Here is a 17,097-nt window from a genome sequence, read left to right as displayed (position 1 = left end):
GGGGGGGGGGGGGGGAATTCGCCGGCGAGAATTCATTCTAATTGGCGACCTGCCAGGTGATTTACGGCTGATGTTGCGCTCGCGAGAGCTATCTTCACGCGGAGAATTGCTTTGACGAAGGGTTGAACATGAGTGCGTATCAAATTGGAATTGTGATGGTCGTGTCAAATCATTTAAGGGACCAGAATTCCGGTTGCACGATAATATTGAGCTACGTATTACGTCTGAGTCAAAAGCTATACAATATATGACTTTTCTCGAATGACATGAAGAATGCTGGAAGAAAATTTAGCAGAGACTAGCAACAAATATCTAATATAAATCATGGAGAATAAAATACAATAAATTTTGCATACAAATTATAAACTGCCTTTCTTTTTATTATATCCTGTCGCAATAAGAAGTTTTGTAATAGTATTCTATAAATTTGTAAAATACAAGAGATAGATTTATTGAGTGCACAAAAGTATAAGTAACCAAATAATGTAATCGTTCAGTACATAAAAACGCTTTTTACACGTCACTTAACTCGTAATTATATAGTAAGAAAAAATAAGCTTGGAGAGTAGACAAAGCTTCGAATTAGGTATAGTAGACAGACTCGAGCGAAAAAAACGAGAGCCAAATTCATGTATTGCGTGAGCAAGGTGATTTTTAAGAAGGAAGGTCTCGACTGTGGACTTGCATTATGCAAACGGCCATAAGCGTCAGGCGGTGTCATAACCGAGCAGTCAATAAGACGAAGGATCGTATATAAGGCTCGTAAATCACCATTCGAGCTATCCCACGGATTTTAAGAAAAACCTTTGAAAATGATCCACGTTTGCTTTAGAAAAACATCAGGGTGCATCGGAGGAACAGTCAACCCTGGCGCTCGACCATGGAATTTGAAAAATCTTTACGACGAACCGAACAGGAGAAAAGAGCGTGTCACCGGGTGCCGGGGTATTTGTGCCGGACACTTCCCGAGTAGCCGAGTGGACCAGGGGAGACTCTATACGTAGAAAAGCTTAGGTTTCGCCGTTGTTTTCTCTGTAGTCGATACCACGCGTCGGTGGAGTACGTCGGAAAAATGTCGCCGCAAGGCGCCCTTTTCTTTCGAGTACGCTCGGTGGCATGGCAAAGGACAAGTAAAACCGTCGAGGGATTTGTCCTTCGTCTTCGTACATGGGCTCGAGTTTTGTTTCATTGTTTTCCATATACGGAAATCAATCATTTGTCTTTATTCAGTTTCTAAATAAATCATTTCAATCTTTGATCGATCGGGATCGTGCATGTTTCTTTTTCGTAAACTAGGCGTATCAAATAATTAATTATAACATTTATGTGTACAATTTTTTTTAAATGTATAATTTTATATTACACTCTCTTTTTTTTAAAGATGTTGAAGTATGTAAGAATCATTTAATGATTTTTGTACACATTTGTTAAAATGATGAAAATTAACACGGAACATAAATGACGTATCTATAAACGTGTATCCTAATGATATTAAATATAAATTATAAAATCGCGGCTAAAATAATTAAATTCAACGATTCGTGACTTTACAGTTTCAATGTTCGCGATTTTTATTGCCTTTTTTTATTACTTCCTCTCGGATAGTTACTATTATCTACTGCTGCTGGATAGCTTTTTACCTCCCTTTCATTATCTCTTTTTTCATTCTGTTGAAAAGTTACCACTGGTATGCAGTGTTATTTCATGTTACGATCCTTTAAATTAGATTTGTAATTAATTTACCTATGCGGGCGTAAGTTTGAAGAACTCTCGCGAAAGACCAAGTTGGCAAGCCGACTCATACCAATTCGCTCTCCGCAGACCAATCTGCGGCGACTAAATTTTGAGAATCGTTCGGCTTGTTAGAGTCAAGTTAGTCTCGAGGCTACTCCAACAAGTCCCGACTTTTATTTCGAACTTTTATTTCACGGGAAGCCGCGTTTTCTCACGCGCAACACGCGAGCAACCTCCGTTATCACGTGCCTTGCTTCCTCAAGATAAAGCGAAGGAAAACCTTCGGGATCCTTCAGCAAACAGACAAAAGGTGTACAAAAAGTTTGCTAAAAAGAAAAAGAGGAAAAATTTTGGATGATGTTATAGCTTCGCTTTCGAGGCAGACCCTTATAGGAAACCTGGAAGTGATAAGATACGTTACAAAAGATAGTCTGAAAATTATCGATATCCCTCCTTTAGGTTGATCCCCTCATTGGTTACTACTGATTACAATGTGTACCCTCGTCAAAGGTGTCACGCGCCGTCGTCCTTTACCGAACCTTCTTTCGACGGGGTGGCGCAAGTATCGTTGACATTATCAGAGGGATATGTCCCACCGGGATATACCACAACAGGACATTTGCGCTCGCAAAGATGTGTTCCCCTCTCTCCAACAAATATTTATCCAAATTTACGTGGACGTATATATGTATTTCTGTTTATTAATCGTGCGCGAGACATTATTAAAAGTATCGGAATTTCATATTTATGTCTGTATAAAAATAAATTGATGTTTTAGAGATACGAGAAAACAAGGATAATTACGGAAATAGATTTTTCATTTCGCGACTATACCCAGTGAGAGAAACGAGAAAGGTAGATAGATACAGACGTTTATTAATATTCTAATCCAGAACAAACTCTTTAAGAATATAAAAATGATAAGATAAAAAATAAATAAAAGAAAATAAATAATTGATAAACAAAAGAAAATGAAAAAGTAAAATTTTAACAAAAAAGTTTAAGAAGAAAGAGACAGAAGGGGAGAATAAAAAATAAAACAAATTAAAACAATTGAAAGGTTATATAAGAGCTAGTTTTATATATATAATAAAGAACGTTTATGTAAAATTAAAATAATGATTATAACGCTTCATTTCGCCCGCGTAATAAATAATTATTTTTATATACGCTGGCGAAATGAAGTGTTATAATCATTATTTTAATTTTACATAAACGTTCTTTATTATATATAACTGGCTCTTAGCCCTTCAATTGTCCTAATTTGTTTTATTCTTACAGAGCCTATTATTATTTATTATTTTTATATGCACGGACGAAATGAAGCGTTATAATCATTATTTTAATTTTACATAAATGTTCTTTATTATATAACTGGCTCTTAGCCCTTCAATTGTCCTAATTTGTTTTATTCTTACAGAGCCTATTATTATTTATCATTTTTATATACGCGGACGAAATGAAGCGTTATAATCATTATTTTAATTTCACATAAATGTTCTCTATTAAATAACTAGCTCTTATAATAAAAATAATTTTCTCAGGTCAATATTCCTTAATTAAAGTAATGGCGCGATCGTGGATCTTTTGACAGAGATGAAAGAAAAAATGTTCAGAGCAATATAATAGAACTGTATCGTCCACAAATTTCTTTTTATCTTGGGCGATTGATAATTTTCTTAACACAGATACAAAAGCCTCAAAACTCTCAAACTCTACAAGCAAAATTAAGAATACAAAAGTTCGAGCAATTTAACTTTTCACAAATGATGTAACTTTACATCTGCAAATATACTTGAACTGTGAAAATATCGGAATTATTGGAATTTTCGTTTCGTGCGGGACGAATCGATTTCAAATTTGCCAAGGTACTCGTAGACGGAGGAAAAGGGGAAAATCATTTCCCACGTATCTCTATGACTGCTCATTCAGTCCTTCTCTCTACTAAATCAGACTTAACGATTCCCTGCCTGCGAACTCACTTGGTATATTGTAGAAGTTACCGGATGGGGTGCGTACGAGACAGGATGGTTCGAGATCGGGATCGCGTTCGTGATCGCTCGCTGCGTGACTTCCTGGCAGTCTTCCGTTGAGCCGGCTCATTGCGGGGTTACGGGGTGGCACATCAGGCGGGCCCCGTGGTGCCGAACTGTCCAACAAACACCCTGCAACAATAAAGAAAAGGCACACTCAGTTTGAGACGCTGGACATCCTTTAACATCTCTCTTAATTGTACGGAGTCTCTACAATAGAGTTATAAATATCGAAGTCCAAAGATAAAAGTGTTTAAAAAGAATCCTTTAAAAAAAAAAACCCTTTTGCCCGTGAAATTTCTCCTTTGAAAAGATAGGCCTTTGTATTGGACCTCGCCCTTGGACGCTGATGTAATAAAAATAAAGTGTCAACCCTTGCAAATTGTTACAAAAAGGAGAACTACCAGCAGTCAAAAAGAAACTATTTTTAGTAGACGGTTGATGAAAATATGAGACTTCTTTAAAAATTGCCCGTCTCGGGAAATAAAATTGCTTCTGACGGTTGGTGTAAGAAAAGTGGCGGACCAATATGACGCGACGCGCGAGGATTCGCCGAGGATCTAGAGCGGCTGGCGGCTCTTAAGGCTTATAATGCTAGCACCGAGTAATCTAGGGCAGGTGGTCCCGGCCCCGGTTTTCATCTGGCGAAGGGTTGAGCCGATCTCACGATTAGGCACGGTTTTCACACGTGACGCGCCATCATCGCGACCGTCGTCGGGGGTGGATGTGATGCTAACCCTATATCCGCGAGTGATCTAGGATTTTTCGAGCCAAGACTTTTTTTTTTAAAAGCCGAAGCCGCGGTAAAAGTTTGCTTTCAAGCGATGATGCGAACGCGAGGCAACGTTGCGTGGATTTGCGAGTGGATTTGTATTAGAAACGATTGTTGAAAGACATTAAAAATAGAAAGCCTGATGCGATTCGTTGATGAATCATGACGCGCGAAAGGCCATCGCATCATTTATTTTCTACGAAAGCGTCAGCAGATTATTGTTAGACGCATGCTGTGATATTCAGCAGGCTTTATGCACACTGTGTGGTAAACGCAAGCAGTTGCGAAGTTAAATTTCGGTCAGATAGTTTAAGCGCCGTATGTATTCACGTTTGCGTTGGAGAAATTTACTTGTGGTTTACTTTACTTCTAATATACATGTACACATATATGATATTACTCTAAAATATCATTTTATTTTCTCGTTATTCGTTGAAAATATATTTCGAGTACAATTTAAATCTTCTAGTCTACTTTATACAGACGACGTATAATTGTATACCAGTCGATTACTGGTATCGTTCAAAAATAATCGAATTTCGGCATTACATCGATAAAAAAAAAATGCAAAAAGAAATCCGGTTGGGAATATCGATAAGAAATTTGAACCGCTTCTTCTGCATCGAGTGTCAGCCAATGAGGCGGATTCGTTCATCCTCTTTTTCTGGTGATCGTAACGAACGTCGCTTGATATCCTATTGGACGATAAAGGGCGCAACAGGAGGCGGCGGCGGCGTGAGCGGAAGAAGACAGGCGAGAGAGGACAGAGCAATGGGAGAGCCGGACGAGAGCGAAAGATGAAGGAAGAGGGTGCGAGAGCGGAGCGAAGAAAAAAAAAAAAGGAGGGAAAAAAAAAGTTTTATCCCATGCGACGACAAAGGACTTTCTCAATCTCGTCTAATCGCGCGCTCTCTCCCCCCTCCCCCCTCCGTCTTCCGTCCCACGACTTGGTTCAACCAAGAGCACTCGACCCTTTTACGACCGAACTTTCCCAGTTTCGACATTTCGCTCTCGGTTCCTCCCGCCCGCTTCCTCTCTCTCTCTCTCTCTCTCTGTAAAGAAAGCACCATTTGGCATTACTACCAATGCGCATCGGTCCATCGACGAAGGTAGAGACGCGTAAACTAGCATAACCATCTCAAGGGCACCCCTTTTGTCAGAAGTCATTTCGGGAAAACAGCCTTTTTGCGTTCATTCAGACAAATGGTGTATTAATGGTATACACGAATATTTATAGCTGCGAATGTATCGTATAATTGACGAACAAATTAATATGTATCGATGTAATTAATAATAATAATATATTAATAATAATCCCAAATGTGGAAATTCTTTTATTGTACCCTCCTTCCCATCCCCGGGACCCGCGGGTGTCTGGCGCGATCAAATATGAATCCTTATATTAATATTTCCCAACGGAAGCTATTAAATTTTAATTAATGCAACAGTACTCTGTCCAAACTGTAGAAATAGCATGATATTAAATTTATGCACGATTTACGCGATGTACATATTAAAAAATAGTTTCTCAATCAGAATGATTATCTTGGATTCTGTTGCGGAACGTGGAAACGTCGGGAGTCGCGAATAATTTTTGCTAATAGAAACTTCACTGAAGCGGACACGCCGTAGTCGACAGCGCGCCTTGTCAACCGTTTCTATTATATCTGAAACTTGTTAACCCCAGAATCCGTTCGTTACGTACGAAACGTTCGCGCGCGCAAGTCGAGAGAGCTCGAGCGCTCGACAAGAGCCCGCGCTTGGTCTATTCATCCTTGCCAGAGCCATCGAGGCAGAAGAGTCTGTGGCACGTCGTTATTCTTGCTAATAGATCGGCGGGAGTGGGTATTGTCCTGACACAGTTACTTGAAGGATCTCACCCCGTCGTCGCCGTAGAGAGTCGCTCCTTTTCCCGCCGTTCTAACAGCTCGAGCGTGCGAGAAGGATCTCGTCGTCGTCGTTGTCGCTCGAGGAGAATAAATAAAAACAGACCGGGGAGGACCGAGGAGAGAAAGTTTGAGCATCGACAAAAGAGCACGGGATTTTGCGTGCCGCTATTCGGCATCCAGGATGAGCATCGCGCGACAAAGGATGCGCACGCGGATAGGACGAAGCGAAGCATTCGTGAATCGAATTATGCTCGGCTGGTTTGCGCGCGACTGAGTCCACATTCGTGAAGGGATCTGTAAAAGGGGCGGAGAGGCAACGAAAGGAACACGTCGTCACAGAGGAGCCTCGACTGAATGAGTCCCTGACCTCGAGGACCCGATGCCGGCACACCCGGCGCAACGTAATGGATGCGCGCCTATTGAGAACGTACGTCAAAACGCGTAACATAATATCGGGGCCCTTACGCGCAAGAGCCCATGCCTAATGGAATTTATTAGAGAAGGTACTTCCCTTTTTTTCGGGATCCTCAGGTACGGATCCTCAATGGATCGAACGTTTACCGTATACGGAATCAAGAGGTTCTCCAGATCGTTAGATTGTCTTCGGATCACTGGAGGTGTTCTTTCGACATGGAAAAGCTAACTGAGACACGCTCGTACGAGGAAAGAAAGTTAGATCTTGAGAGCAATTGATTGTCCACTCGTTGTGCGATGTATACAATCTAATCTTGTCAAATGCTAACTTTGATTAAACATCAAAATAATTTCAGAGATAAGTTTATCCAATTTTATTATATTAATAGTATTATCTTTGTGTATGTTGTTTGATTGTATATTTATATGTATAATTGATGACGAAACATCGTTACTTTAATCAAACATTATTCACATGCAAGGATGACAATAACAATTTTATAATTACGTAAGATTTAAAAAAGCAAAAAAAAAGAAGCCAAATTAAATGGCTCGCGGCATGGATTTAGATTAGAAATTTTTGAAACTAGAAAAGATGCACACACTGTATCGACATTATTTTTCGCCAAAAAGATATGATTCGCGTGAAACCGTTTTGAGATAGAATGCCGTATAAAGCAACATCGCAGCGATATCCACGGAGATTTTGGTGGGGAAAGGTGAACAAACGATTCGGGAGCCTGGTCACGTATCAAAGAGCAGAGTGGACGAATTTTGGGGCGCAGAGCGAAGAAAATGAACAAGGGTTAGTCTCGTGTCTGGATTAGCTTTCGGAGCGGAACGAATTAATACTATATCGCGCGCTGTGAATAAAGCTGCGCGCATATTTCCACGTGCCAGCGGCGGTCGCGTGAGAAGCTTCGCGTATGGTCGTATAGTTTTACAAATCCCACCGCAAGAAACTAAAAAAAAATATTATCTTACTTTTCCATGATTTATATGTCTATTTATACAGTAATGGCTTTTTAAACGTGCGTATATATATATATATATATATGTGACTAAGATTTTCAGAAAATGTATCTGTAAGATACGAAAATAGTGACTCTCTTTTGAAATTAAAGTTTACGAAATGACACTTTTACCTTCCTCGCGCTAATTAAATATAGCTTTAGCTCCGCCTTATAAGATTGTGGAAAGATGTATGAATAGTTGAAGACTGGTTATTCTCATCCCAGAAAGCCAATAAATCAGTCAAACATTTCAACTGCGGAGATGCGAATAGCATAAGCTGAAATTGAGTTGCTGTCCTACTCACCAATTTAACGAACTGAAATGAGATTGTTTTAAACTTACGGGCTAACTGAATTTCTGCGGAACTAAAAATAATCGATGTGTTCTGTATTCGTTCTCAAGGGAGAGAGGAATTCCTGACAGATCGCTCGAATTATATCAGATCGTAAGTCGCGCGCAGAAAAAGACAAACAGAGAGAAGGAGAGGATGGGGAGAGAATTTTATAAAAACACTCTATTAGATGGATATGCGTGGCTGTTTTGGTTCTTCCATCAACCGCATCACGCAGAACGTCAGATATATCGGGAGATCCTCCAGGCTTCTTGGTTTCCGGCGAATCCTAAAGCGGTTGAGTTATCTTGAGTTTACATACACCCCACCGCCGCCTCTTCGTGCTATCTCCAGAACTTATGGAAGCCATGCCAGAATTTGTGGAACAACCACTTTACTCCAGGAATCACTACGTCGCTGTAGTATCGGGTAGCGTTCGCAATTTATCGCGATATCCGGAAGTTTTCGCGAAAATTTTCCGCCGCGCGCGTTGCATCATCTTCCGCGCGCGCGTCTGCGTCCGTATCAATTTACCATAATTTAATTATGATAAAACGCTCAACTACGCGCGCAATTAGTCTCATTAAGGATGTTGGGGTAAAATGAAATATCGTGTTTCCGCGTAACCGAAGATCTTTCCTAGACCCGCTCGACGTACTGCTTCTCAAGATCATGATCTATCTCAATTGGCCATCCAGCGGTAGTCGACCGTATTACATTCACCGTCGTTGTATCTATTTAATCGCATTGTAAATGCATTATTATTTAAAAATATATACTTGATCTTTGCCTGTTTTGTATTTTTTATATAACACTGATTCTGTTAAGTAAGTAATTTTTGAATGGTTCTTTTATACTCGTCCATAATGTTGCAAAGAATTCTTTTCAATTATTTGGTTTTTATTGTATTTGATTGACGTATATATTACTGGAACCATGCCTAAATAACATTATTACTGATTTAATTTGTTTGATTTTCTTGGTGAATTTTCTTTTAGAAATTTTGACATAATTTGTTTAATAGTTATAAAGAAAGTTTTGTATCATCGTTTTCAGAAATATTGTTATACATACGACTTTTCAATCGTGGGTAACATTAATGTCCGTTTTTTTCGATGAAGACTCACAAGATCATTATGGAACTGCACGATTTTTTAACGATAAATTTTGTCCGCCGAATTTTAATGTCTGAAGAGGACTCAATCCGAGAGCCGAAACTGTAACGTTTTTTATTTTTATATTTTAATACTTATTTTTATTTTAATTTTATTATTATATAGTTAAATGTTTGTAGGCGATTTAGTATTAGGTAATGTTTTAATTTTATTGACAATGACTAATTACTTATATATTTTATTGTTTAACGAAAATTCTTTTTGACTCTTTAATCGCCCTTGACATCATTTTGTTTATTCTTTTATATTTTTTAATGACATAATTATTAGATAAAAGCTTTCAACGATATGTACAATTTTATCTAAATAAAAACGTCTTATCGCATTTTGATAAATAATGGATTTATTTAGAGACATATGTATCGCTAAAATCTTAATGTTTAAAATTGTTGCCATTTTATTCAATAATTGTCATGTCCATTAACTATCCATTCACTTGTAAAAAATTAGAGTCTATAAAATAAATTCTAATCGTATTTTTAAAATTAATATAAAACAATATATAAAGAACTATTTAAAAATTATCAATTTATAACAAAATCGCTGTTACATAAAATCAGTGTAATATAAAAAATACAAAATAAGCAAAGATAAAATTCTGGTGCATTAATGTTATCCCTTTCTTTTATACATTTTGTTAATAATAACGGCGTTTTTTTTTTTTTAATTGAAATGATTATTTTTGTTTTAAGCCTTTTAGAATGAGTAGAAAATCGTGTTAAATTCATTAGCTATTCTCTTTGAATCGTACAGATGAAATATAAAAAAAGTAGAATTTTTAATTGCATGTTATTACGAAATCATGTCCTGCGCATACATTTAATAAACATATTTGAAATCAGTACAAAAAAAAAACTATTGAAATCACCCTATCATATCAATTTAACGTAAAAAAATGAAATTCTCTCAACTCATAGTAAATTATTGGAAAATATCAATCATAAAATTTTAAAATGCATGTTACTGGAAAACTTTTGTCCTTCTCACAAATATAATACACAGATTTGAAATCGGCGCGAAAAATATCACAAAAAATATCCTATCAGATCAATGAAGTGAAATCTCATCGATTAATGAAACTTATAAGAGGGAAATTTTTATTTTCCCTCAGAATAAAATATCTGTATAAATTTCAATTATACAAAGATACTTTTATTACTTCGATAATTGCGATCGGCTGCTGACAGTATACGCCAATAATCATTATTAATCCCTGCATTTTCATTCCTTAAGAGAGCGAATCGAGTCCTTCAGCTTGATATCAGTAGATCGGAAGCGCGCGCGCGCGCGCAACGTCGTCGCATTACGTCTCGTTAGGAGATTTTCGCCGTCGAGTGACCTGAGAGCGAAGGCAAAGCCTTCTCGAGGCTCTCTCTCTCTCTCTCTCTCTCTCTCTCTCGTTTCCTTCTGGCATCAGAGGAAAATCTTGAAAAATGAAGGGGCGGGTCGGCCCGCTTCTCTCCGAGAGGGGAAAAGAGCGCGGGTAGGGCGAAACAGTTTTAATTGGAAGTCGGAGGAGACGCGACGCAGAGGGAGAGACACGATGTGGACGGGAGGGTTGGAAGGGAGAGGTGAAGGGGGATGAGAACGGAGGGCCGATAGCGGCGGTTCTTTACCCTCGCGCTCGTTTTACGCCCTATACGTGAACCCTCGTGTTACATACATTTTCGCGCGTACGTGGATAGGGCCGACTGCGATGAAACTTAGGGGAAGATATATATCAGATATATCACTTTTTAATATTTTTTCTAATTACACTGCGATATTACACGGCAAAAGAAAGAGACGCAACTTTGATATTTTGTGTGCGCCGTACTAATTTTTTTTTTATTATCCATCATTATTATATTGCTCCACTCATTGCGTTCAATTATTTTCTCATTAATTTACCATAATTGTACGTATATATTATCCTCTCTCCTATCATTATAATTTATAAGACAGAAACTTTTGATGGTCTATTGTGGATACTACCTTTCGCATCGGCCCTGCCACTTTCGGGCCGAGCTTCTCGCGAGTCTGTGTGTGAATTCGAATGCACTAACATCTGTACGACGAAGTCGAGCATCGCGTCTCACGGCGGCCTTAAACCGTGCGGAATGGCGTGGCGTTGGTGCCGCCGCTCGTTTTTCCTACGGACAAAGTGGAAACTCCACGAGGAACGATCCGCCGCGAGGGAGAGGGGAAGAGGGAAGGAAGGGAAAAAAAGGACTTAATTCGTTTCCCATTAGAATTTACGTGGCTCGAAAATAAAAAGGGAGCTGGATAGACCGAGAGAGAGAGAGAGAGAGAGAGAGAGAGAGAGAGAGAGAGAGTCGGAGAGCAGAGAAAATTCGTGGAACGCTCTCCCGCCGCCCAACTCGACCATTGGATTTTTCACGGCACGCCGGTGTCCTGGAAAATCGAAATTAGCTTTTCCACGGCGGCCAAGTCCGCGAGAGTTAACAGGGACGGAAACGGAAGTCGAAATAAATGGTAGCTGATAAAAAAGAGAGAGAGAGAGAGAGAGACAGAGACAACTGGGGTGCGCAGCACTTGTTCCGCGTTCTCTCTTTGAAATCTCGTCGGCGTGTTTCCGAAGAAATTCGCGATGAAAACTCACCCACACGGGCTGAGACGCGGCACCACAAAGAGCGTATATATACGTAAAACTAATAACGTTTCTGCACTCGCGTCGCGTGTTTACGCCACTAAATTAGGAGCAAACCAGAATCAGGAAAGCTCATTAGAAGCGCAGCGCGGCGAAAACCGGGCACCGATAGAATTATACCTGTTTTAATCCTGCATGTAAATTCAAAGAGTTAATACGTTTTCTCATCGGACCGCGATAACTACGTCCGGCATCCCCGCGCGCGCGCGCGCGCGAGAGAAACGTATATATAATTCACCTTAAATGTACCGTCGTACGTACCATATATATTTAAGCTGAAGCTTTAGATGATACACGGTCCGGAAAATTTCCGCGTGTCAGCCTAGAGGAGCTATTACGCGGCGTATAACGCGCGCGCGAGAGCGGTTGCATTAGGGTATACGATATATATATCTGAGAGAGAGGATCTCCTTTCGCGAAGGTACACGCTGAAAAGTTTTCACGTTCGGCGAAAATAAGGGGCTCCGTGGGCTCGGGTGAGAAAATGGGACGCGACTTAATTCGTTTCCCATTAGAATTTATGTGGCGCGCGCTGCCGGTGGTGGAAATGCCGCGAGTGGGTTAGTCTTTCGTTTTTCCTTCCCTTTTTTCTTTCTTTCTCTGTCTTTACGACTAGGAAGTCCGGTATGTCTAGGGTGTTCGAGTGGACCTCCGCGAAGCACCTCGATACGACACCCTTGGCGATCCTTCCCTTCGAAAGGAGAGAGAGAGAGGGACTAAGCCGAGCGTGGCAAGACGAGGCATTTTCCAGACGGGAAACGGCGGTTCGAAAATCAAAGCGTCTGATCGTGTGAATTCGAGCGAACGCTCGACCCTTAACTCTCTATCTTTCGCTTTCATGCGAAAGCTCGCAGGATATCCCTGACATCATGCATAAAAATTGTTATTAGTCAAATAGTACAAATTTTATTTCCGATCTTCCCTTTGAGCTACCAAGTCGGATTGAATAACTGTGGTAACTTGTTTTAGAAATAAATTCCACAACATAGACCTCACAGCGCGGTCTATATAATATTTTATAATTCTGCAATTTGACAAAAAATTTTTGATTAATTCAGTTTTCTGTTCCTCTTTAATCGTTTACATCGTATTGCAAAATGTAACAAGAGAATAAAATAACATTACTTTGCTCACACATTGATTGCAATTTCCACTTAATTCTGTTTGAACTTTTTTTCACGATGTAATGCTCGATAATTTACGCTCTCAATCTTAATAATATCGCATTAATTTTATATATTGTACTTTATTATAAGTTAATATAAGAGTGTAGATAATAACTTACATTAATTTTTAACGATAATAATACCTCTTTCTTTACGATTCGTTGCGAAAGTTCTGTGGTAGGATATATCGATTGAGAACATCGATCGTGGCATAAAGTGTTCGCGAGCAAAGTGTAGGATGTCAGGAATTGCGGCCGATATATAATTGGTACCCTGTTTTCGGGCTGCATCGGCGAACCGAAACACGTGGAAAGCGCGGTGTGTGTTCACGCGAGCGATCGCCGAGCGGAACACACAATAAACAACCGGTTTTACGTCCCCCCTAACACGCCAATTAAGGAGTCGCACGTGAGTTGGGACTCGAAATTTTTCGCGTGTCTGTTTTCAGTTCGATGCATTTCTCGTTATATATAGATATTTCGATTAAAATTACAAACGCGTTGAACAATCGCAGCTAAAACAATTTGAAGCGCAGAGTCTCTGTGTTTCAGTAACACCGTACCGCACCTCGGTGGTTAAAAATCAGGCGCCATTAGTAATGACTTAAAACGATCCGGGAGTTTCGTTCGTTCACGTGTCTACGTTTATTGTTTGCGGTTAATCACACTCGAGAATGATAAGTATCTTCGGGCCGAATCGCAACGGTCTACAATTCCCAAGTTCCGAACGTCGGACGGGAACGGGGTCGCTTGTGAAATTGCTGCAATTTGGCACCGAAGAAACGCATCGGACCGAAACACCGCTAACACTCCGGAGTAACTCCTGCGAAGCCCGTTCTCATCGGCAAACTTTTGTGGTCGAGAGTCGGCGAGCCTGTAACTCGCCCACGTGCTCGCGTCGTCGGCCATTATCGCCAATCGATGATCGGTGCTCGCTGACGATCTCCCGTGGGCGAGTTCTCTCCCAACGTGAATATATGTCATAATATCTGTGCGCCGACATCGTGCGAAACGCCGCGATTCGATAGGCAAGTCTCTCGTACGATCGCGCTTTACGCGCGTCAGTCACACGCTGGTTACACCGCGAATAAATTACCCCCCGGGACTCGAAGGATCCCGCCAATCTAGGACGCGTGGGTGGCTACGAGCCCGCCAATCGTCGGCGAATCGGTGCCCTTTCGATCGCCGAGCGAGTCGCATTATTGTTTCATCGAGTGAGCGGGATTGGCCCGGGACGACGATTAAGTATCATCGATACCGTCTCGATCCCCCCCCCGTCCCATGAGAATTGCCGCATCAGCGAGGATTATACCGCGGGTATACCGATACTCCAGAATTACCCTGAGCTTTTTTGCACAGATAAGTATAATACGAGTAAATAATATATGGATTTAGATCTTTATGTCAAATTTATTTCGGGTCATTCAGACTGGCCTGCACTGTCCGATATCAAAAGAGCAAGCAACTCAATCCCTTGTGTTCGATAACATTCTGTTACCTTTATCTTCCATGCGTGTCAAAATGTGAATCAATCTATTTCAGTAATTGTTTTTTAACTAAACAACGTCCACATATTAACGTATACACTTGATAAACACGGTAGAAAAGTTGTGTTCAATTTAAACACATTTCACGTGTTCCAAACTGTTCACTCAAAATTTATGTGTTAATTTAATACAGATGAATATGTTAGGAGGCAACATAAATATTATTTTAAAAAATAAACACCCAAAAAGGTAATACTGGCACAGTTTGTAAATAAACCGTGGAAGCATATTTTTTCAGTAAAATTAACATTCATGATATGTTAAATCAACACATTTTATTCATTCATCTTAGAATTTAAAAACACATTATTTTTACATTTTTGTTTCATTTAATCAATAAACTGTGTTATTTTTACACTAAAAACTGTTGATTATATTAATTTAATACAAACTATTTAAATATCACAATTACAATATATTAAATTAACTCTCGAATATGTCAAAAATTGAACACAAAGTTATAATAAGGATTTCAGTGACCAGCACAAACATGAACTGCTTTTTACTCTGTAATATATTAAATTTGGGTCAAATTTTATAGATTTTCTTGACTACGAGTAATTTATTATTCTAGTTAAATTAATAGCACATTAAGTATACAGAAACAGCGATCTATAGAAATAATTTAAATTAGGTACAATTTGACATTATAAATTTAATAGAGTATTTATTAAGGAAATAAAAACTACATCAATTTCTATCTAATTGCAAACAAACGAAAGTGGAAAATAAAACGAAGAATGTTGGCGAATACTTGTATCATCGCTGTTAATAATCATATAAATACAAAAATAACGCTTGTTATATTAAAAAAAAAAAAACAACAAATGATGATATTAAAAATACGGTATTAAACCAGCAACAAAAAAGATGACAATATCTATCAAATTATTCCATAAATTTAAAAATGAGAAACGTTTCGACTTTTACATAAGTCCTTTTCAATCTTATTGATATAATACCTATACACAATAATATAAATTGTAACATTAAAACGAAATAATATGGTTAATCAGTCAAATTATTGTCCATCAAGTCAGAAGTAAAAAGTATGAAAATTGTTTCGCAAGCCGAACCAAGAAAATTATCAGCATCGTAATTCTAAATAAAACATTGATGCTTATTGAGAAATCAATTGAATAATTTAAATCAAGCTGAGAATATATATTAAAGTTACGGCAATTAGATGCTATGTGCAATTTTCTTCTTTCAAGCGGAACAATATAAAAGAAATGATCTGTACTGTACGACAGTTTTGTCTCAAGAATAGCTGTTAATAATGCTGAAATAACATTTCATAGAGCTCAAAGTGATTTGTCAAAAATAATATGTGTACAATATCGACGACGTGTACGTATACTTCGTTAGTTTTGAAACGTCGTAAAGGTTTACTGCGGAAGCGATAATCCTTACTTTCGCTCGTTAAGTAACTTTGCGATGATATCGAGCATCGTTTAGCTGCGAGTGGACAACGTTCGCGAAATTAATTAAGTACAAACAGTCGCGGCTGTAAACGTATCTCGGTAGTACTTGCGGGTATTCCGCAGTATCGTTCAATCGGTGACCGGATCGAATAGTAGATACAATCCTTGATAGTTACCCTGGATATTTTCTTTTGCGTAATCGGGCGACACGCAGATCGACTCTCGGCGGAAAGTCGTTCGCGGGCGAATATGCAGCGCACGCACGCACATACTGTGTCACAGTTATTTATTAACCGGTCATTTAATGGTGCCCCGCCATATAATGTTTTACGTTACTGTAATAGCGCCGGTCGTAAAGTGTTGCTAACGATTACCCATGTATCTCGCGTAGATCGACCAGCGTATCCCGTGTTACGTTTCCCCCAGCCCTTTACGACGCGGGCGACACGGGCAATTGGAGATCTACGATCTATACACGGGTTAGCAGGTCTTACCTGGGAGAGAAACAGGAAAGTGTGTGTGTGTGAGAGAGAGAGAGAGAGAAGGAGCAAGAATTAATTAGTAACAAACGCACGGGTGTTAACCGATCGTCGCGCTTTTCCGTCGGCTTTTCGACACGTTGGTATTCGTTAATCGGGGCGCAAATAACTGCAGTCGATGGAAACCGTACGGTAATCGTTCTCGTTCTTGACCGGCATGCGCCTATCGGGCCTCTACGATCTACGTCCTACGATCCCATACACGATCTATGGCTATCTCGCGCGGTTCTCTCTCCACTGCGCTGTAATATAGGATCCCGGAGAACGCGGTTCGACTATTAATTACAGGCTGCGGAGGAGGCGAAGTCGTTAGTACACCTACGTAAAGAAAGGAGTGATTTAGAACGCGCCGATTCCTCTCTCTCTCTCTCTCTCTCTCTCTCTCTCTCCTCCGCCTCGTCCTTCTCCCG

General features: G+C 39.6%; 1 protein-coding gene across 1 annotated transcript in view; it reads right to left on the bottom strand.

The window, feature by feature from the left end:
• Positions 1-17,097, bottom strand: part of Ten-m (teneurin transmembrane protein Ten-m) — an 85,397-nt gene that overhangs the window by 23,362 nt on the left and 44,938 nt on the right. Inside the window, exon 2 of the mRNA XM_018550863.1 lies at positions 3,717-3,899. Coding sequence (XP_018406365.1) covers positions 3,717-3,899 — 183 coding nt within the window. The remainder of the gene's footprint in view (positions 1-3,716; positions 3,900-17,097) is intronic.

This window comes from Cyphomyrmex costatus, unplaced genomic scaffold, assembly GCF_001594065.2.
Source record: "Cyphomyrmex costatus isolate MS0001 unplaced genomic scaffold, Ccosl1.0 scaffold131, whole genome shotgun sequence".
In the NCBI taxonomy this organism is placed as follows: domain Eukaryota; kingdom Metazoa; phylum Arthropoda; class Insecta; order Hymenoptera; family Formicidae; genus Cyphomyrmex; species Cyphomyrmex costatus.
This window is presented reverse-complemented; position numbering and strand designations above follow the sequence as displayed.